Genomic DNA, 22,966 nt, shown 5'->3' with positions numbered 1-22,966 from the left:
ACTCTAGAGCAGCTGCAGGCTGATTTGGCCCGTCTCCGCGACCAGGTGGCTACCATGCAGACTCCGGGCCAATCAACGGCCCATTTCGGCGGGTTTGGTGCTTCTCCTTCCTCTCCATCTGATCAGTGGTATTGTGGTAATACGTCCCTCAACTCGCCTCTTGTGTCGGATACGAGCTGGTTTCTTGATTCGGGGGCAACCGAACACATGACCCCGTTCAATGATCGGTTTGTATCCTACGAGAGGCATAGTGGGAACCGTACAGTTCTCACCGCTGCCGGTGGACGTCTACTTGTGGCTGGTATTGGGGCAGTCTTTGCCGATGGCCTCGGTGTGGTCCGCAACGTCCTCCATGTTCCTGCTCTGCGAGCTATACTTATGTCTCCTCAGCGTTTGGTTGACACTCTTTCCTGCTCATTTCACCTTCAGCCTGACGGGATGTTTCTGTCTGACAAGGTGGGCCGGACTACACCGATTAGGCGGGCGAATGGGCTGCTGTTGTTGGACGATGGGGGTCGCTCTCAATGCTTTCTGGTGCATCGCCATCTCCGGTCGGTCGATGCGCAGCGCATAGGACGTCTTCAGTTGGCTCACCAGCGGCTGGGTCACCCGCCCTTTCCTGTTTTACATCATCTCTTTCCTTCGATGTGTACTGGATTGGATCTTCAGACAATTGTGTGTGACGCTTGTCAGCTGGCCAAGCATCGTCATTCCTCTTTCTCTCCGTCCACCTCGCACTCATCGACTCCGCTGTTTCGCATCCACAGTGATGTTTGGGGACCCGCCCCGCAGGCCAGCCTCAAGGGGCACCGCTACTTTCAAAATTTTGTTGACGAGGCTACCCGTTACACCTGGGTATACTTGTTGACTGCCAAGTCTGAGGTCGCACCGACAGTCCGTCACTTCTGCACCATGGTTCACACACAGTTTGGCCGGGGTATTCAGCGCTTCCGCTCCGATAACGCCCGGGGCTTCGTCAATGCTGATTTGGCCACGTACCTTGCCGATCATGGGATTTTACATGAGTCCTCTTGTGTGGCTACACCTGAACAGAACGGGATGGCAGAACATCGGATCGGGTATGTCACGTCGACAGCTCATACACTTCTGCTGCATTATAGTGTTCCGTGGGCTTATTGGGGTGAGGCGGTTTTGACGAGTACTCATCTCGTAAACCGTCTCCCCTCCCAGCCCCTCGAGTTCAGCAGCCCCTTGGATTGGATGAACACGGCTTTCCCACAACTCTCGCTGCGGACTGGGCTTCTACCTCGCATCTTCGGGTGCACGGCGTATGTTCACGACACGGCTCCCTCCCGCACGAAGCTCGATGCTCGAGCTCTTCGGTGCGTCTTTGTCGGGTACGCTTCTCTCCAGAAAGGGTATCGTTGCTATCATCCTTCGTCTAGGCGATTCTTCATCTCGGCAAATGTCACCTTTGCCGAGCATGAGCCTTATTTCGGTGACTCTACCTCGTCCCGCCTTCCGCTGGATGAGGTTTCCTCGACCCCTTCCTTGGAACCCTTCCCGTTTGTGGAGACCACTACTCCAACGTCGCCGTCTACCTCTCCCGTGCCTTCCCCTGAGAGGTCCTTTGAGCCATCTTCCCCTTCTCCACCTTCCCTTCCGGCCCCCTTGCCACCGCCTACTACTGCTCCACCATCTACCACCTCTCCTCCCGGTGCATCATCTCCTTCTCCTGGTGCACCATCTCCTTCCCCCGGGGCGCCCACTCCTACCCCCGGGGAGTTACCCTCTCCTTCCACATTTGCTTCCGCTCCTCCGTCGGACGATCCATCCCCCTCGCCTACTGATGACGATGCTCAGTTCGGATGGCCTATTGCCCTTCGGAAAGGGGTTCGTCAGTGCACTCGCACACCCCTCTACCCCTTATCTCACTATCTCTCCTTCGACCGGCTGAGTCCTCCCTACCGGCTCTTTCTTACTCACATCGCGTCGGATCCTCTTCCACACCGCCTCGCCGATGCTCTCGCTTCTCCTCATCGGAAAGCGGCGATGGATGAGGAGATGCAGTCCTTGCTCAAGAACCACACTTGGGATGTCGTCCCCCTCCCCCTGGCAAAAAGGCGGTGGATTGCAAGTGGATCCATGCCAAGAAGCATCATGCGGATGGTACTCTCGAGCGTCTCAAGTCTCGCCTTGTGGCTCGGGGGTTCACTCAGTCTTATGGCATGGACTACTTCGAGACGTTCTCTCGTGTGGCGAAGATGGAGACAGTCCGTCTAATCTTGGCACTTGCGGCTCACTCCCAGTGGCAGATCCGGCAGTTTGATGTGAAGAACGCCTTTCTACATGGTGACTTGACGGAGGAGGTGTACATGCAGCAGCCCCCCGGGTATACCCTTGGCCCTCCGGGTACCGTCTGCCGACTGCGGAAGTCCCTTTACGGACTGAAACAGTCGCCGCGGATGTGGTTCGGCCGGTTCTCTTCGGTCATGAAGGCCGAGGGCTACACTCAGAGCAATGGGGATGCCTCCCTATTCTTCCGTCACAGTCCTGCTGGTGTCTCTATCTTGGCCGTGTACGTCGACGACATTCTCATTACGGGGTCCGATTTCTGCCGAGGCCAGCCGCCTTAGCTCTGCGTTGGCCAAGGAGTTCGAAATCAAGGCCCTCGGGCCTCTTCGCTACTTCCTCGGCCTTGAGGTGGCCTACTCCCCCCCGGGGATCTTTGTGTCACAGCAGAAGTATGCCGTTGACTTACTGGCCTTGACCGGCATGACCGAGTGTGCACCGGTGAGTACTCCCATTGACCCTAACATCAAGTTGGGTAAGGGGGAGGACTCAGCCCCGGTGAACGCCTGTCAGTACCAGCAGGTGGTGGGGAAACTCCTCTACTTGACGCACACCCGGCCCGATATCAGCTTTGCCGTCAATCTCCTCAGTCAGTTCATGCACTCTCCGCGGGAGATCCATCGCCAGGCTGCCAACCGGGTACTCGCGTACCTAAAGCCCTGGCCCGGGAAAGGCTTGCTCTTTCCTCGGAGTATTGAACGGACCGTGAAGATCTACACCGATGCGGACTTTGCTGGCTCCATTGTGGACTGTCGTTCTACCACGGGGTACTGCACCTTTGTGTTCGGCAGCCTCGTCAGTTGGAAGAGTAGCAAGCAAGACAAAGTGTCCCGCTCTAGTGCTGAAGCCGAGTACCGAGCACGTGCCGATGGGGCCTCTGAAGGCCAGTGGATTTATGGGATCCTCCATGACCTCTGTGTGGAGTACTCTGGCCCGATCCACTTCTACTGCAACAACAAGTCGGCAATTGCTTTGGCAAAGAACCCTGGTCAACAGGGTCGGATCAAGCACATGGAGCTCCACCGCTACTTCTTCAAGGAGCGCATGGACGAGGGAATCTTTGACCTGGATTTTGTTTCTTCAGCTGATCAAGCCGCCGATGTCCTCACCAAGGGACTCTCTCGACCTCTCCTCCAACGTGCAGTGTCCAAGCTCGCCATGGATGACATCCATACTTCGCTTGCGGGGGGGTGTTAGTGAGACACTACTCCTCGTGGGCTAATGGGCCCTAGTATATAAGCCCATTAGACCTATTATCATTCTCCTCTCTCTTAGGATATATATACCCTCACATGTACTCTCTTGGAGTTTATGTCATTACCTTCCTTCTTCCTTCCTTAACAGGCTCTGTTCTTGTATATCTGATTTAACCAGCAGCTTATGACAGAAAGATAGATACTAGGATGGATTGATTGATGAGATATATAAAGATAGATTAGTAGATAGCTAGATAGACAAACAGATAGATAGATGGATGGATCGACAGATAAATAGCCAGGTGATAAATAGATAGAAAGACAAGAAAAATAGATAAATTTACAAATAGAAGCTGAATGGACATACGTTTTTGTGTGGAAGCACTAGAAGACGGCTGGGCAATTTCGCAGAATCATCTGGTTGAACTTCAATCGAATCACAATGCAGACCCAAAGAGCTTCTAGCTCCATCGAAACTTCTACAAAATGCCGATTTAGGAGATTTCTTGCTCAAATTCTTCATAACCCTTAATTTCTCAGAAGCTTTCTCATCGACAGCCTTTTCCATATCTATTAAACGCACCTGTTACAGCTCACAGATTCGGATCATAAAATTTGGATAATGTTGAACAAAAATAATAATTTAATAACATACTTTGAGCAACTTTATCTTTTCTTCAGCCCTGCGAAGCTTCTTAAGAGCAATTGTCTCGGCCCTGCCGAGAGAGTTGCACTGGATCATCAGCTCTTTGTAACACCTATAGAATAAGTTCCCTTCTCAGTCATGCTACCAAGGAAAACACACTACATTCACCATTACCCTAAGTAGAAGAATGGGAGAGAGAGAAGTGAGTTACAGAGAGAAAAACATAGGGGGAATGAGTTAGAGAGAGATGGAGAGAGTGAGTTAAAACGAAGAGGGAGAGTTAGACAGATAAAGAGATTGAAGCGGAGAGAGAACAAGGGTTCAATTTATAGATAGAGCTTTGTTGCGCATGAAAGAGAATAGGGAGAGAGTTATGGACAAGAAGAGAAATTTCGAGAGAGCAAGTTAAAGGAGAGAAATGGAGGGTTAAAGAGGGAGACTGAGCGAGGTAGTGAGTAAGACAGCGTGTATGAGAGAGAAATAGTAAGTTAGAGAGAGTAGTATGAGAGAGTAGTGAGTTAGAGAGAGTAGTATGAGAGAGAAGTAGTGAGTTAGAGATAGAGAAAGTGGTATGAGAGAGAAGTAGTGAGTTAGAGAAAGAGAAAGTGGTATGAGAGAGAAGTTGTGAGTTAGAGAAAGAGAAAGTGGTATGAGAGAGAAGTAGTGAGTTTGAGATAGAGAAAATGGTATGAGAGAGAAGTAGTGAGTTAGAGATAGAGAGAATGGTATGAGAGAGTAGTGAGTTAGAGAAAGAGAGTGGTATGAGAGAGTAGTGAGTTAGAGAAAGAGAAAGTGGTATGAGAGAGAAGTAGTGAGTTAGAGATAGAGAGAGTGGTATGAGAGAGAAGTAGTGAGTTAGAGATAGAGAGAATGGTATGAGAGAGTAGTGAGTTAGAGATAGAGAAAGTGGTATGAGAGAGAAGTAGTGAGTTAGAGATAGAGAGAATGGTATGAGAGAGTAGTGAGTTAGAGATAGAGAGAATGGTATGAGAGAGTAGTGAGTTAGAGATAGAGAGAGTGGTATGAGAGAGTAGTGAGTTAGAGATAGAGAGAGTAGTATGAGAGAGAAGTAGTGAATGAGAGAGAGTAGTATGAAAGAGAAGTAGTGAGTTAGAGGGAGAGAGAGATTAGTACGAGAGAGTAGTGGGTTAGAGAGAGAGTATGAGAGAGAACTAGTGAGTATGAGAGAAAAGTAGCAGTTAGAGAGAGAGTACAAGAGAGCAGTAGTGAGAGAGAAGGAGAGAGTGAAAGGTAGTGAATTAGAGAAAGGGAGAGACGGAGAGTTATAGAGAGTGACCGAGAAAGGTAGTGAGTTAGAGAGAGTGAGTATGAGTGAGAGCGAGATAGTAACTTAGAGACACAGTGAGTTAGAGAAAGAGTGATTATGATAGAGTAGTGAGTATGAGAGAGAGCGAGATAGTAACTTAGAGAAAGAGATGTATTGAGTTAGAGAAAGAGTGATTATGAGAGAGAAGAAGTGAGAGAGAAGTAGTGAGTATGAGAGAGGAAAAGAGTACGAGAGAGCTATTGAGTTAGAGAAAGGACGAGACAGATACTTAAAGAGAGAGACCGACAAAGGTAGTGAGTTAGAAAGAAGAGAGTAAATGAGAAGAGAGGTAATGAGTTACAGAGAGGAAGTGTGACGGAAGGGTAGTGAGTTACAGAGAGAGATAGTACGAGAGAAAGGTAGCGAGTTACAGAGAGAGATAGTATGAGAGAAAGGTAGTGAGTATGAGAGGGAGAGAGAGAGAGAGAAAGCGAGTGAGTTAGAGAAAGGGAGATCGGGAAGAGTTAAATAGATAGACCGAGAAAGGTTGCGAGTTAGACAGAGAGAGAGACCGAGTGAGTCAGAGAAAGGGAGAGATGGAGAGTTAAAGAGAGACTGAGAAAGGTATTGAATTAGAGAGAGTGATTATGATAGAGGGAGAGGTAGATAGTTAGAGAGAATGAGTATGAGAGAGAGTTAGTGAGTTAGAGAGAGAAAGTGTATGAGAGAGTGTAGCAGGTGTGTGAGAGAGAAAGTGAGTATGAGAAAGAGTTTGTATAAGAGACAGAGCGAGACAAAAGGGAGTGGCAGAAAACAAGAGTGAGGGAGAGAGAAACAGAGAGGAAGAGAGAGAGGGAGTGAGATAGAGTAAGAGAGAGATCTCAAAGATCTACTGATCGTCCTCTCAGTTAAGTGTAGAAACTATTTAGAAGAGGAAATCCAACACAAAGCATCCATTGAATAATGGAAATTATTAGACAAAAACTTGATTAATCAAATTTTAACAGAAATATTTATTTTTTAGATACGCAGAGAACAAGTTGTTTATATTTGACCCGACGTGAGTTCAAATCTACAAAGATCCCTTGCAGATGATTTACATAAATGACGTCAATCTCAATGAAAAATCAGTGTGCTAGGTACAACTGGATATTTTATACCACTTTAGAACATTGTTTCCAAATTCAGTTATTATAATAGTTCCACTCAATAAGCCTTATCTCTGTAAAAAAAATATAAAAGCAGCCACTAAGCTCATGTCAATATTGCTCACTTGAAGGAACCTAAACACTCAACTAGGAAACAAAAGAAGTATAGCGCAGAAACTCGTGGAATACGATGCTAGACACTTGCAAATCGAAGTCTGATTGATCCCAAACTCGAGTCTGGGGTATTAGTCGTTTGTTCTTAGACCTGTCACTTTAAATACATGTAACCCGCTCCAGGAGGTAAGACAAAAAGTTGTTCAATCGGCTGAGAGATGGTCGTGAAGGGAGTTCAGGCACCAATCCGGACCAGTCACTGTTGTTACTATCTATATCTTTCTCTGTCCATCAACCATAATACCCGATGTCGACCTGCCGAAGGTCTCTATCAAAAATATTAGGATAATAAAAATTGCTCGAACAAAAAGGTGTTCATGAAGTTATGGCTATCTTGACGAAGTCCGTTATTTGTAAGAGGGAGCGGGAGATACTTCTGATTAGGGTTTGATGGTACCGTATGTTCCCAGTTTTTTACAAGGACCTAACCCTTATCTAAAGTTCGGTCTGATTCTGGTCCAGTCTCGGTCTGATCACGGTCCAGTCATGTTGACTAGTCCATGTCAAAGTCAAAGAAGAAAATTAGAAAAATGGTATGGAAGAAGAAAGAAAGAAGAAAAGAGGAAGAAAGGAAGAAGAAAAGAGGAAGAAAGGAAGAAGAAAAGAGGAAGAAAGGAAGATGAAAAGAGGAAGAAAGGAAGATGAAAAGAAGAAGAAAGGAAGATGAAAAGTGGAAGAGAAGAAGATGAAAAGAGGAAGAGAAGAAGACGAAAAGAAAAAGAGAAGAAGAAAAGAAGAAAGCGAAAATGAAGAAGAAAATAAAAAGAGAAGAAGAAGGAAGATCAAAAGAAGATGAAAAGGAGAGGAGAGGAGGAGAAGGAAGGTCAACATTGATTCTTCTATTTTGTTGTTGTTCTCAGATGATTACTATTATTAGAAGCTATACAGATCCCATCTTTGAGGACAATTCGTGAAGTATTATATTGAATCTCACTTTCAGCATTGGTTGACACAACTAGTTGCTGCAATTTCTTGAAGTTTATTTATCCAAGCATTGCCATTATTGCGTTCAGACCAGATTAGTAACATCTTGTCACCGTTTTTCTCAACCCTACCATGTAACCTGTGAACAAGAAAACACTACTTCTTAATTAAGAAATGAAAGAGATTACAGGGTTTTATAGGAAGCCCTAATGGGCTGACTAGAGATAGGGCCCTTAATGGGCTAACAAGAGAGAGAAAAAATACAGAAACGATAATAATCATATCAACACTCCCCCTCAAGCTGGAGCGTGGATGTTTTCCACACCCAGCTTGGAACAGAGCTCCTCAAACCTAGGGGCATGAAGCCCTTTGGTGAAGATATCTGCAAGTTGTTCAGCGGACTGAACATATGGCGTGCAAAAATCTCCCGATTCAAGCTTCTCTTTGATGAAATGGCGATCGATCTCAATGTGCTTTGTACGATCATGCTGAACGGGGTCATGAGCAATGCTAATCGCCGATTTGTTGTCGCAGAACAGCTGGACAGGGGAGATAACTGAACACCGTAGCTCACGAAGAAGCTGGGTAATCCAAAGTGCTTCACACAGACCATGCGCAAGGGCACGGAACTCCGCTTCAGCACTCGATCGGGAGACCACCTTCTGCTTCTTGCTCCTCCAAGTAATCAGATTGCCGCCCAAGAAGGTGCAATACCCAGATGTGGACCGACGATCAACCACAGAACCGGCATAATCGGCGTCGGTGTAGACTTCAAGACGCAGGCCGGTATGGCGACGAAAGAATAGTCCACGGCCAATGGTGCCCTTCAGAAAACGGAGGAGACGATGAGCAGCATAGAGATGGCTCCTGCGAGGAGTCTGCATAAACTGACTCAGAACACCCACTGAATATGCAATGTCCGGACGAGTGTGGGTGAGATAAATCAGTTTGCCCACAAGTCTTCTATATGGTCCAGGCTCAGCAAGCTCATCATCCGCATCGGCACCAAGTCGATGATTCGCATCAATCGGTGTCGAAATAGGCTTGGAGTCCTCCTTTCCAAGCTCACAGAGAAGATCCACCGTATATTTTCTCTGACAAATGAAGATCCCGCCTGAAGAATAGGCCACCTCAATGCCAAGAAAATACCTCAACGGGCCAAGGTGGCGAATAGCAAACTCGGACGAGAGATACATAGCCAGCTGAGTAATGGTCTCCGTATCATCACCCGTGATAATAATGTCATCCACATACACAAGAAGAATAGCGACTCCCCCTGACGTGGAATGGCGGTAGAAGAGGGTATGATCTCCATTACACTGGCGGTAGCCCCGGTGCTTCATGGCCATTGTGAAACGGCCAAACCACGCACGAGGAGATTGCTTCAAGCCATATAAAGCTTTCTTCAGGCGACAGACAACTGACTTTGGAGTCGACGGCACTAAGGAAGTATAGCCAGGAGGTAGTGCCATGTAGATCTCCTCAGTCAAATCACCATGCAGAAAAGCATTTTTAACATCATATTGCTGCAAAAGCCAGCTACGATCTGCAGCAAGAGCCAAGAGAATTCGGACAGTATTCATCTTGGCGACAGGAGCAAACGTTTCCTGATAATCAATGCCATGCTTATGTGTGAACCCTTGTGCCACAACACGTGCTTTGTGTCTCTCAATAGAGCCGTCGGAATTGTGCTTCACAGCATAAACCCAACGACTACCCACCAAATGCTTGCCCGGCGGTAGTGGAACAAGATCCCATGTCTCATTTAGAGCAAGGGCGTGGAGCTCCTCCTCCATAGCCTGACGCCAATGCGGAAATGAGAGGGCAATGTCCACCGTCTTCGGAAGGGAGATGGCATCAAGGGAGGTAAGAAGGGCATGATAGGATGAGGAGAGACGATGAGAGGAGGTAGAGGCTTCTAAGGGATAGAGGGAAGAAGGAAGAGGGGAAGACAACATGGCTAATGAGGAGTTTTCTGGAGGTGTGGAGGAGGAGGGAGGAGGGACGACTGGAGAAGGGGCAACCCGAGGCTTGCGACGAGCAAGGGTGATACACGAACGCTTTTCAGGCAGGCAGCGGCGTATAGGAAGCGGTGGGACCGAAGAAGGTTCGGCAGGAGTGGAGAAATCAGCAGTAGGAGCAGGAGGAATCTCCATAGAAGGTTCGAACACGGGGGCTGGTGGAGAACTGGGGAACACGGTCTCTATAGGAACCACGAGAGGAGACGCGGTTGGAGTAAACGAGGAAGGGCTAGGGACTGGTGACGAGGTAGAGGGTGGAGGAAGAATGAGAAATTCAAGTGGATCGGGTTGAGGTGAAGAAGGTGGTAGAATTGGAGGAGAAGGAGAGTAATATGGAAGAAGTTCATCAAAGGTGGCATCCTTGGTGACGATAAAACGACGAGAGAGTGGATGATAACAGATATAACCTTTTTGGGTGGAAGAGTATCCAACGAACACACACTTGAGGGCACGAGGGTCGGGCTTATCACGACCAAGTTGATGGTTAGGCGCATAACAGACACATCCGAAACACGAGGGTGAGATTGGTTCAAGAGAGAGGTTTGGAAAAGAATGCTGAAGACGATCAATTGGAGTGGAATAGTCAAGCACTCGAGATGGGAGGCGATTGAGGAGATGGATTGCAGTGGAGACGGCTTCACCCCAGAAATATTTAGGCACATGCATGTGGAAGAGAAGGCTCCGGGTCATGTCAAAGATGTGACGGAATTTTCTTTCTGCAACACCATTTTGTTGGGGGGTATATGGGCAGGAGGTTTCATGGATAATGCCTTTTTCTTGGAAGAAGGTGCTCAACGTGGAGTTGACGTAGTCTTTAGCATTGTCGGAGCGGAAGCGACTAATGGATGTAGAAAATTGGGTTTAAATAAGAGAATAGAATTGGGGAATAAAATGCATAACCACCGAGTGCCGGAAGTGCTATGAACTGGGGATGGTCCCCACACGTCGGTGTGAATAAGAGAGAAGGGAATCGATGAATGAGAGGACGAGAGAGGATACATAGTACGATGATGTTTTGCCATTCGACAAGAGTCACAAACAAACCGGTCCACAGAATGACCTTGAAAGAGTTTGGGAAATAGACGATAAAGAGTGACGAAGGAAGGATGGCCGAGACGTCGATGGAGAAGCCACAAACGCTCATGAGAGGCCGAAAGGGAAACGGCGACAGCAGCAACAGCAAGAGAGGTCGAAGGAGGCCGAAGAAGATAGAGCCCCTCATGCTCCTCAGCAATGGAAATCGGCTTCCCCGACACCTTATCACGATAAAAACATGAAGTAGAAGAGAATGTAAGATCTTGGTTCAAATCGCGAACAAGGCGAGATAAGGAGAGAAGATGATGGGTAAGACGAGGAACATGAAGGACTTTAGGTAGAGTTATTGAAGAGGAGAGGGCCACACGACCAATTCCTGCCACGGTGAGAAGATCTCCGGAAGCAGTCTTGACTTTGGAAGATCCAGAGACGGGTTCATAAGTCACAAAGGCTCGGGGATTAGGTGTCATGTGAGCGGTAGCACCGGAATCAAGAAGCCAAGTGGAAGATGAAGAAGGGTTTCCGGAAGGGAATGGAGATGTAGGAAGAACGGTGGACATACCTGCGTGGGCCAAGGAGCATGAGCCCACGACTGGAGGATCAAGCAATCGGCGTAGACGTTCCATTTCCTCCGGAGTAAAACTGGCGGGCGAGGCACTTGTCGGGAGAAGACCATACGGCAGCGGTACTTGACCCGGAGTAGGCACGTGACTCACAGACGGTGCGACAGTAGCAAGATTGCTCTGTTGCATGCGTTTCCATTGAAGCTTGTAGCACGTCTCTTTGGAGTGACCTCGCTTCTTGCAGTAGTTGCAAAAGAGCGAAGGATCACCCTTAGGAGACTCCTCGGTCCGAGCAGTCGGACTACGCGGCAAAGTGCTGGGTGGTGTAGTCGTCGATGGGCGCGTTGACGAAGAGGACTGTGCTACAAGTGCCGAAGCCGAGTTCTGGGTCTGCTGAAAGCGAGATTCTTCAACCCTCACACTGCGGAGTGCATCCTTGAAGGTAAGACCAGTCTCTCGATGTATAAGCTGAGCCCGTACCGCTTCATATTCCGGGTTCAGTCCCATAAGAAACTGGAAAACCCGAAGTTGAAGAGTATATTTGCAGTCCACCGAATGAGGGTCTGGCGGCATGTAGTGGTCAATCTCATTCCACAACGAAATGAGCTCCGTACTGTGCTCCATGATAGACCGGTCCACTTGACGCAGGTTGGCGGCCCGATGCACCAATTCGTACAGAGTCGCAATGTTGTGCTTCTTGGAGTGGCTCTCGAGTGCCGCTTCCTAGACCGCCCGAGCTGACTCTAGAGACAGGAATTCACCCTTAACATTGGGTGAAATACTGTCCAAGAGCCAGCGATGAACCACCCCCTCAATGTCCAGCCAGTCATAATACTTGAGATCGGTCCGGGGAGGTCCGTCTTCTAGAAGATGGCGCATGAGACGCCCCTTTAAAGTGATCTGGACGTACTGGCGCCATTGCAGAAGATTAAATCCAGTAAACATGCCATCCGGAGGCATCCTAGGCAGAGAGAATGGTCCAGGGAGGACGACCAATTCCGGACTCAAGAGGCACCGCAGATGCATGTGGCGTCGATACCGCGTCGAGTCTGGCGTAACAGTAGAGGTCTGGGCTTCGCGAATCAGCAGCAACCGGATTCGTCATTGTAGGATCCGGAGACTCAATCAGAGTAGACCACGGTCAGAAGGTGCTGCACCGGCAGTGGGATCTGCAGAGCTGATGGCTCGACCGAGGCAGATACACGGCGCGGTGGATGACGCGCCGGCAGGCAGATACACGGCGCGGCTGACTGCTGCGCGCGGCACGCGGGTGCGCGTGGCTGGTTGCTGCGTGCACCGGGCGGCTGCGCGCGGCGAGCGGCTGCGTGCGGCTGGTTGCTGCGCGCGGCGAACTGCTGCACGCGACCCCAGATGCAGGATACGGCGGACGGCGATGGACCGGAGCGCGAGATCAGGGGGACGTGAGAATCGCCAGAGATCGGAGCGCAAGGTCAAGCCCAGGAAACCCAGATTAGGGTTAGGGTTATGGCTCTGATACCATGTGAACAAGAAAACACTACTTCTTAATTAAGAAATGAAAGAGATTACAGGGTTTTATAGGAAGCCCTAATGGGCTGACTAGAGATAGGGCCCTTAATGGGCTAACAAGAGAGAGAAAAAATACAGAAACGATAATAATCATATCAACATAACCAATAGAAACTGATACGTTCTCTTCAAGAATGTATCACAGGAGGCTCAAGAGGAAGGCACTGCATGGACACACGCGCAGATAAAGTCACACATGTGTGGGGAAACAATTAATAAAGCTCAAACAGGAGGAGAAGGAATGCCATATCTTTTCAAGATATCATATGAGACGGTCTATCATGACTGAGAGACTGGAGCAGTGGGAGCAGCTGCGACAAGGAGGGAGATCTCTTGAGGGGGATCTCATACCTATCTTTGTTTCTCGTGTATGTGACCGGTACAAGCTAAATTTCAATACTATTCAACATTCCAATGCTACATTGCCCAAAGTTGAAGGTTTTCCACAAGATCTTGATACAATTTAGATGTATAAGAAACATACCAGACCTTTCAATCATAATTATCAGGATGATAAATTACAAGGCGAAGTTCCATAAAGCTTGTTCTGAGTTTAGGCACTGTTCTGGGCCTGTAACCATTGTTCCTCTTTATCTCTCTCTACCGTTCCAAGATCATGCCCTATGGAGACCTACCAAAAGATTCTGTGAAAACATTGAGATGATTAAAAACTACTCAACCGAACTAAGTTTATGAAAACTTGTTATCCCGTCATGTCCTATCACATGAAACTCACACACAATTTGAGCCACTAGTTAACCATTGAGTTAGTTATATTTTGTATTGGGCAATGACTAACCCTGCCCAATATGACTCTGTACATATCACTTGACCTAAATGAAAATATTTAGCTGTATTAATTTTTCTGTTACACTATATGCTCCGCTACCTCGTCTTTGCTCCTTTCCACACTATCTGAAGTCCAAAATGACAACACTTACATGTCATTTCAATCCTTCTTATTCATCAACAAATAACTAGACTAAGCACATCTTCCAGCGCAGGTTACAAACTCTCCTATTCTGGACTTTTTCCCTTTTCCTCTACTCCTCACATACATTAAAAGGCAGACAAGAAAAATCAACCTAAAAATTAATGCAACAAATAAATAAAACTATGAGAATCAGAAGGTAAACTATTCACAAGAGGAAGACTCATACTTGTTACGAAGAAGGAGAGACCTCTGCAGTACATCAATCGCATCTACAGTGGTCCCTTTACCCATGGCCACAAGTTTCGTGACCTCTTCTTCCCCTAAATTCACATCCATCGCCCTGATATTATAAAAATAATAATAATTATTAATAAAATACTTAAAAGTTAAAGTTCTTGATGAGGCTGATAAACAGACTCACAACTTAAGTGACGCAAGCTCCTTTGCAAGTGCTGAAATATTCTGCTTTAACCTTACACAGTCCTCTGAGCTTTTGCGCAGGTCCTGAAAAGGAGAATAATCACCCTAAAGTTCCCAGGAAACTAGGAATAGCATGTATCCATTGAAAAGGTACTCACAGCTTCTTTTCTCTCAAGCAAGCGACTGATGATGTCATTCTCCTTCTGGTGTTCAGTTTTCAACTTTTCTTCCATCTGTGCCTTGTTTTTCCATTCGGAAACCTAACCAATCCAAAGAATCAGGAGGAAGTAGTTTTTCTTATTTTGAAAAAGTCTGGGGGGAGTAGTGAGCCTAAAAAAGAATGAAATAATTACTCCCTCACCTCACTACTTAGCTTGTCGACGAGCTTCTTCTGTGCATCTAAAGCGGAGGTCAAGGCAGAAATCTTCCCTTTTAGCTTCTTAATTTCTCCTTCTAATGTATTGTATTCGGTTTCTGATTGAACCTTCTGTGACGAGAAGGATACCCCAGTAGATTGGAAAAAGAGATGAGTGACATCTCCCAGAAGATAGGGCTGCTTACAAACGGGACACAAACGCTTCTTTCCCCCAGGACAGTACTCTTGCCATTGATGAAGGCTGCATCGTGGTAAAATAATCATTCAAACCATAGTCTGATGAATGTTCCACTAAATAAAGGCTACATGAAAGCATAATAATCATTGGAGCCCCAGAATGATGAATCTTTCACAGACGAAAGCCGCAGCAAATTACAATGATAATTTACGAAGGCTACACTAGAGCAAAGCAGAACAATCGTAGAAGCCCCAGAATGAGGAATTTGCCATTGATGGAAGCTAAAATAAATCAGCATACCGATCGAAGCTGCAGTATGATGAATTTTCCATTGCTAAAGGCAACAACAAAGTAAAACAATCATTGAATCCTCGGCAAGATCAATTGGCCATTGATAAAGGCTACTGTAAATCAGAAAAAACGATAGAAGCAGCAGAACGAAATAAATTATCCAGAATTAAAAAGATAAGAGGTTCCCAGATCACCATTGCTCGTGGAAGACGTGGCCGCAGACTGAGATAGACAGGAGATCTTCAGCCACAGGCCTGAGATCTTCGTAGCAGATGGGGCAGATAGGGTGGCCGTTGCTGCCATTGGCGTCGGCAAGCGGAGGAGACACTTGAGAGAGATCATCCATGCCGATTCCTGCCTCTCACCTGTAGTTCGCAGCAACCCAACCCCGGGAGGCGGGAAACGCAAGGAACTTGGAATGAATTTGGAAAGACAGTTTCTTAGACAAATGTTATATATAGTTGACGTTCACGGACCGGGCCGGGCCGAGGTCCGGACCGGAAAGTATATAATATTTGAATTATTTAAATGCGGGATCGGGGTTTTATTTACATACATATGTTATTATGTTAATGTATTTGTACTACTATTATTTACTTTTATGGGGGAAGTTCTTAATTTATAAGAGGGAATTAGGGTTTGGTGCACAGTGCAGTGAAACCATGATGTATACTACTATTATTTAGTCACATCAACGGTCCAATATCATGCCCCTAGATTTCATGAAAGTTTATTAAATATGTGTCACACATCATAGGCCATCACGTCCCTCCATATCCTCTCACTGAATGGCATCCCAGCAAATGAGACCCAATGTTATATCGGCATTTTTTTCAGGTCTCTCTCTCTCTCTCTCTCTCTCTCTCTCTCTCTCTCTCTCTCTCTCTCTCTCTCTCTCTCTCTCTCTCTCTCTCTCTCTCTCTCTCTCTCTCTCTTTCTTTTTCTCTCTCTCTCTTCCTCTCTCTCTCTCTCTCTCTCTCTCTCTCTCTCTCTCTCTCTCTCTCTCTCTCTCTCTCTCTCTCTCTCTCTCTCTCTCTCTCTCTCTCTCTCTCTCTCTCTCTCTCTCTCTCTCTCTCTCTCTCTCTCTCTCTCTCTCTCTCTCTCTCTCTCTCTCTCTCTCTCTCTCTCTCTCTCTCTCTCTCTCTCTCTCTCTCTCTCTCTCTCTCTCTCTCTCTCTCTCTCTCTCTCTCTCTCTCTCTCTCTCTCTCTCTCTCTCTCTCTCTCTCTCTCTCTCTTTCTCTCTCTCTCTCTCTCTCTCTTTCTCTTTCTCTCTCTCGCTCTTACTTTCTCTCTCTAGGTCTCACACTCAGTCTCTCTCTCACTTGCTCTTTCTCTCTCTCCGTCTCTCTTTCTCTCTCTCTATGTCTCGCTCTCAGTCTCTCTTTCTCTCTCTCTCTCACATTCTCTTTCTCTCTTGGTCTCACTTTCTCTCTCTCTCAGCCTCTCCCTCCATTTGTCTCTTGGTCTCTCTTTCTCTCTCTATCTCGGTCTCTCTTTCTCTCCCTCTCTATCTCTCTCAGTCTCTCCTTATCTCTTCTCTCTGTTGGCCTCTCTCTCGGTCTCTCTCTCGATCTCTCATTCTCTCTCTCTCTCAGTCTCTCTTTATCTCGTCTCTCTCTTGCTCTCACTTTCCCTACCTATCTCTCAGTCTATCTTTATCTCTTCTCTTCTCTCTCTCTCTCCCGTCTTTCTCGCGGTCTCATTTTCTCTCTCTTAGTCTCTCTTTTTCCCTTCTATCTCTCCGTCTCTCAGTCTCTCTCTTGGTCTCACTTTCGTCTCTCTCTCAGCCTCTCTTTATCTCTTCTCTCTCTCAGTCCCTCCCTTAGTCTCTCTCACAGTATCACTGTCTCTCTCTCAGTCTCTCTTTATCTATTCTATCTCTTGATCCCTCGCTCAGTCTCTCTCTCTCTGTCTTCATTTCTCTCTCTCTCTCAGCCTCTCTTTCTCTCTCGATCGCTTTCTCTTCTCTCTCTCTCTCTCACTTTATTTCTCTCAGTCTCTCTTTCTCTCTTGGTCTCACTTTCCTTCTCTCCCTTGGTCTCAATTTCTCTCTCTATCTTGCTCAATCTCACTTTCTCCCTCTCAGTCTCTCTTTCTATCCTCTCTCTCTCGATCTCACTTTTTTTCTCTCTCAGTCACTCACACTCTCTTGGGCTCACTTTCTCTATCGCAGTCTCTTACTCTCTTGCAGCCTCACTTTCTCTCTCTCAGTCTCTTACTCTCTCTCTCAGCCTCATTTTCTCTCTCCCTCTCAATCTCTCTTTCTCCCTCTTGGTCTCTCTTTCTCTCCTCTATCTCTCTCTCTCTTCTGATCTTACTTCCCATTATCTCTCGCTCTTTCTATTTCTATCTATCGCTACCTCTCTCTCTCCTGACCTTACTTTCTCTCTCTCAGTCTCACTTTCTCTCTCTTTGGTCTCACTCTCTCTATCTCATTCTTTCTCTCTCTCTCTTAGTATCACTCTCTCTCTCTCATTTTTGCTCTTTCTCTCTCTCGGTCTCACTTTTTCTCTCTCAGTTTCTCTTTCTCTGTCTCGGTCTCTCTTTCTCTCATCTCTCTCTCGGTCTCACTTTCTCTCTCTCATCTCTCTCTAGGTCTCACTTTCTCTCTCTCAGTCTCACTTTCTCTCTCTCTATCAATCTCTCTCGCTATCTCTCACTTTCTCTCTCTCGGTCTCGCTTTCTCTCTCTCATTCTCTCTTTCTCTCTCGGTCTCACTTTCTCTCTCTCTGGTTTCACTCTCTCTCTCTCAGTCTCTCTCTCTCTATATCTCTTAGTCTTACTCTCTCTCACGTCCTCCCTCTCTCAGTCTCACTTTTTCTCGCTCGGTCTCTTATTCTCTCCTCTCTCTGTCTCACTTTCTCGCTCTCTCTCTCTCTCTCGGTCTTACTTTCTCTTGGTCTCTCTTTCTCTCTCTCTCTCGGTCTTACTTTCTCTTGGTCTCTCTTTCTCTCATCTCTCTCTCAATCTCACTTTCTCTCTCTCTCCCTCTCTCTCTCAGTATCACTTTCTCTCTCTCTTGGTCTCACTTTCTCTCTCTCTTGATCTCACTTTCTCTCTCTCTCTCAGTCTCAATTTCTCTATCAGTCTCACTTTCTCTCTCTCTCTCTCTCGGTCTCACTTTCTTTCTCTCATAGTCTCACTTTCTCTGTCTCAAAGTATCACTCTCTCTCTCTCGGTCTCACTTTCTTTCTCTCTTAGTCTCACTTTCTCTATCTCCAAGTATCACTTTCTCTCTCTCTTTGTCTTACTCTCTCTCTCTCTCTGTTTGGGTCTCACTTTGTCTCTCTCTATTGGTCTCACTTTCTCTCTCTCTCTCTATTGGTCTCACTTACTCTCTATCTCAGTCTCACTCTCTCTCTCTCGGTCTCACTTTCTGTCTCTCACTCAGTTTCACTTCTCTCACGGTCTCACTCGGTCTCACTCTCTCAGTCTCACTTTCTCTCTCTCTCTTAGTCTCACTTTCTCTCGCGATCTCACTTTCTCTCTCTCTCTCTCTCTATGTCTCTCACTCAGTCTCTAGTTATCTCTTGTCTCTTTCGGTTCCCCTATTAGTCTCTCTTTATCTCTTCTTTGTCTCGGCCCCTCAGTTAGTCTCTCCATCGATCTAACTTTCTCACTGTCTTTGTCAGTCTCACTGAATCTCTCTCTCTCTTTCTCTCTCACTCTTGATCCCTCTTGCAATCTCTCTTTTGATCTAAGTTTCTCTCTCTTTTAGTCTCTCTAGATCTCTTCTCTCACTCGGTCCCTCGTGATGGAAATATATGCCACTAGCAAGCCAATCACACATTCCATATCTCATTACATGTTCATTCATAGAACATATTCATTATATTACATGTGTGATGCTTAAATTGGATTTCGTGAAAACACAATCATACTTAGTGAATTATGATGAGATCGTAATATAGAGATCATTGGTCTTTAAGCATGTGTTCTAAATATTCATATTCAAATGATACTCGAGAAAGACATCAAAATATCCGGATAAAATAGCATTATCTAGCTTCACTCATATGATGAGTATGGTTGGACTTGTATCCATTAGTTTGGAGACACTAATGATAAATAGTGGGTGCTCTTTAGTGTAAAGACTTCACTGAATTCATCCGTACAAATCCCTGAATGGTATTCTACCGTAGTGTCAATCAGGTTGATTCTCTTCACGATTGTGTAAATGGTCCTTAGACCTAAGACACCAAAGACATATTATAGATGTAAAGTTATACTTTGACTATGACCTACGAGTCTCTAATCATGGGATTCTAAATAGTCTTAGTTTGGGTGCATCAAGAAGTTCACGAAGATGATTGAGGCATCAAGATGGGATTGTCCACCCTTGATATAGGATGAGATAACTCAAGGAAGATGATGCGATGAAGTACTTGGACAAGGCAATGAAATATCAGATAATAATTTTTGAATGATTTCAGAATGCGCTAGTTTTAGCTCAAATAACTCATGAGGCTTTGAGAGGTTACCATACCCTAGGTCATTCTAAGAGCATCAAATGGATTATTGACTATACATACATGGTAACCAATAAGGAACATGTTCCATGAGTGAGTCAATACATACTCATTTGTATCTTCTAGAGCACAAGGTATAGCTTGGCCCCCCATGGGTTAGAGACTCAACTTATCGATTGGGTTAAATTGATCCAACATTAATTAATCTATATGATGATATAGTTAATTTATTCAAAAGGTGTGGAGTCGTTAACTACACTGATACATATGCCTAGAGGGTCACACACAACTGATCTTTGGACGTCGAGAAATATAATTAAGTTTGTAAAATTTTATGAAAACACCCACTTAATATGAAATAGGGGAAGGCCGTGAACGAAATTCACCTAGGCCAGAATTGTTGAGGGACCTTCCCCTTCTTATCCCATTTCCCCATGGATCCTCTCCATTTCTGATACTATCGGGAGGGCGTAACGACAACCACGGAGATTGAACAGACCTCGGGAAGATGAAGAAGGAGATTCAACGTGATGAGGATCATGTGGATAGTTCTGGAGGCAGCACAAGTGAGCAACTCTACATGACTCATTCAAGGATCAAAAGAGTCATGGATGTGATTCATACCGAGGTGATTCATTTCATGTTTTATTGATGTTGTTGTGATTCCAGTAAAGTCTTCCGCTGCGAATCATTCTTAGTCTTTCATCCATATTAAGGCCATAGAACCCAACATGGGGCACAAAAACAAAACTGAACATGACATAATGGTTATTCCCAAATATGAGAAACTAGAAATGGTATAAAGTCACAACATAAAATGATATGACACTGGAAAACCAAAACATGATGATTAAAATCCAAAACTCCCCACTTTTGCGATCTAGTTGTTTATGTGTTTAAATTAAACCATTGTTCCCTTATCATTTGAAATATAAAAGTTTTGTCTCTACATTATTATCAATTGAAAAAAAAGCCTACAACGACTCTAGATAAATTTATCAGTTAAAATAAGAAAAAATGATAATATTTGGAATATAGTTTAATAATAAAACAAAAAATTCATCATTTTTTCAGTTTTTTATGATGACGCAAATGTTGGGGCCATCGTGTTAATCAAAAAATATTACACAATGGAAGGGAAAACTCTTTAATATTGTGTCTTAAACATGATGATAGAGGGTGCACTTCAAATAGTGTAGTCCAATTTTTGAAAGAAGTGCTAATAAAAAGTAGAAATTATTTTATAACTAACAAGAGAGATAAGTTATGAAACTATTACAAACTTCTAAAAAGAAATATTCCGTTTGTCCATTAATCTAGCGTGGCTCATCTCTGCCCTAATCGAGGTCACTCATTAGATCACATCAAGATGTGAGTGCCTTCATCATTAAGTATTGACATCTTATATTACAATCCCACCTACTATAGGGAAATAATTCTCTACAAGTGCACTAGTTGGAAATGTGTGCAGGAATGCCATGACGGTATTTGGCAGGTTAGAAGAAAAAATTTGGTTTGACATCTCCACCTGCCAGTGCATCATCATCCATACTGTATTGGGCTTTCAAGTATGTTTCCAACTCATCCCTTGGTAAGACATGAGTACTAGTTCTTCTAAAATTATGTTGAGTCTATGTTGCAACAACAACATCCATGGAAGGTTTTTCTTATGAATTATCTTAGGAAACTTCAAATTCGGTCACATGAGTGCTTGTGGATTCCAACAAAGAAATCAAGTAAGATAACTTGTTGGGATTCATCGTCATGAAAGTTCATTAGCTTAGTGGTCAGGTAGCTGTACATGGGCGTCAACAAATAGTTGGAGAGCTTCACCTTCAATGCTTTGCAAATAAAGCGGCTTGAACCCTGTTCTCTCACTAGTTTGAAATTCTTGCCTGAAAAGCTGTCTGCCGAAGAAACTTTTGTCAACATGGTGTTTGTGTGTGGCATAAATTCCGTGACAATAGGTAGATTTCCATTATCAATGAAACTTGTAATCTTCTAGAAAATACATGGACATCTCAAAGAGGCTCTTGGACATATGCAAATACATGAACTACATACTACTATTGATAAATGATTTGAAACATTCTACCAGATGGTAATCTTAATGCCCATATGTCAAGGAATCAGTTCAATAGTTGAAGTTGAGTTGAGTTTTAATGCAAAGGAGAGGCATGCCGACAAACTTCACGCTGAGGCCAACTAAAAAAACAGGTTCATAGTTGAATATATGACACATACAAGATGAATGTGGAAATGTCATTATTCCTAATCAGATGAAAATTGACATGTACATGAAACTATCCAGAACAAATAACACCATGTGATGCAACTTATTCACAGATATTATGTGGCTGCCAAGAAAATCGAACCACTATATTTTGTGTAAGTTCATTGAAAGAGAGATTTATTCATTATTATTCATGAGTAATGTTTATAATAAAGTCCAAAAGTACGTGCAATGGCCTAGTTGATGGATATTATGTGGCCGACAAGCCAATCACACTGCCATGTTTATTTAAGTCCATTGAATAAAATATTTACGTTCATTATTATTCCGTGTGATGTTTATAATGAAGTCCATGAATACGTGCAATGACTTAGTGAATTATGATGAGATCATAATATAGTGACACTGGTCTTTAAACATGTATTCTAAATATTCCTATTCGAGGGTAGTCGAGACGGACATCGAATTATTTGGATAGAATAGCACTAGCTGATCCTACTTATTCGATAAGTATAGCTGATCCTGTGGCTATTAGTGTGGCGACACTAAGGACAGATAGTGGGTGCTCTTTGGAGAAAGAGTTCACTGAATTGATCCGTATGAATCCCTGAATGGTATTATACCTAAACGTCAATCAGGTTAATTCAAGCCACGGTTGTATAAGTGATCCATTGACTTGAGACACCAAGGACATCTCGTGAGTGGACTACTACATTTTGACTATGACTTATGAGCCTCTAATCATGGGATTCAAATAAGTTATAGATCAGATGTAGTAAGAAGCTTACGGAGATGATTGAGTGGTCAAGATGGGATCATCCTCCCTCGGTATAAGAGAAGATTGACTCAAGGAAGACGATTCAGAAAAATCCCTGGCCAGGGTAGTGAGGATATTGGAGAAGGTGTTCTCCAATGATCTCCGTTACGCATCAGTATTAATCAAATGACGGATTAGGGTTTGACGATAAAATATGCATTAAGTCGTTCGAGAGTCTCGCGCGGATGATGGAATATACATATACGGTAATCGATGACGGTAAAGGTTCCATGAGAGAGTTCGAGACTACTCGGTATCTTCTAGAGCACGAGGTGTAGCTTGGCACCCCACAAGCTGGAAACTTAACCTATTGATTGGGTTAAATCGATTCTTATTTAATTAATATATATGTTGATTTAGTTAATTAATAATGTTGGTCAATAAATGTTATTGGGCCATTAAAGTTATTAACT

At 44.9% G+C, this 22,966-nt stretch overlaps 2 protein-coding genes across 3 annotated transcripts in view; both read right to left on the bottom strand.

Annotated features, from left to right (window-relative positions):
• The window catches only part of LOC144710266 (uncharacterized), a 33,055-nt gene extending 17,575 nt beyond the window's left edge, over positions 1 to 15,480 (bottom strand). The window contains exons 1-7 of one of the 2 annotated variants that reach the window (XR_013583245.1): positions 15,229 to 15,480; positions 14,551 to 14,806; positions 14,348 to 14,449; positions 14,191 to 14,273; positions 13,996 to 14,109; positions 4,165 to 4,267; positions 3,877 to 4,092 (exon numbers count right to left, since the gene is read on the bottom strand). Coding sequence is in view for 1 of the 2 variants with exons in the window: in XM_078583991.1 (XP_078440117.1) it covers positions 3,877 to 4,092; positions 4,165 to 4,267; positions 13,996 to 14,109; positions 14,191 to 14,273; positions 14,348 to 14,449; positions 14,551 to 14,806; positions 15,229 to 15,380 (1,026 nt within the window). In the remaining variant the exon portion in view is untranslated. The remainder of the gene's footprint in view (positions 1 to 3,876; positions 4,093 to 4,164; positions 4,268 to 13,995; positions 14,110 to 14,190; positions 14,274 to 14,347; positions 14,450 to 14,550; positions 14,807 to 15,228) is intronic. The other variant, XM_078583991.1, reaches the window with a different exon arrangement.
• On the bottom strand, positions 10,485 to 11,980 carry LOC144710467 (uncharacterized). The gene is made up of 2 exons (XM_078584258.1): positions 11,287 to 11,980; positions 10,485 to 10,945 (listed from the first exon to the last, which is right to left on the bottom strand). Exons 1-2 carry the CDS (start codon positions 11,909 to 11,911, stop codon positions 10,917 to 10,919), a joined length of 654 nt encoding a protein of 217 aa, XP_078440384.1. The 5' UTR covers positions 11,912 to 11,980; the 3' UTR covers positions 10,485 to 10,916.
• Positions 15,481 to 22,966: the final 7,486 nt, after the last annotated feature.

This window comes from Wolffia australiana, chromosome 12 (assembly GCF_029677425.1).
Source record: "Wolffia australiana isolate 7733 chromosome 12, ASM2967742v1".
Lineage (NCBI taxonomy): Eukaryota > Viridiplantae > Streptophyta > Magnoliopsida > Alismatales > Araceae > Wolffia > Wolffia australiana.
The sequence above is the reverse complement of the archived record's forward strand: the minus strand, read 5'-3'. Positions and strand labels throughout refer to the sequence as shown.

Excerpts from the sequence above, each read along its gene's own strand:
- LOC144710467 (XM_078584258.1), bottom strand. The coding sequence starts at position 11,911 with ATGGAGCACAGTACGGAGCTCATTTCGTTGTGGAATGAGATTGACCAC. Across the intron at positions 10,946-11,286 it reads ATGCTCCTTGGCCCACGCAG|GTGTCGGGGAAGCCGATTTC; the intron begins GTATGTCCACCG and ends TATCGTGATAAG.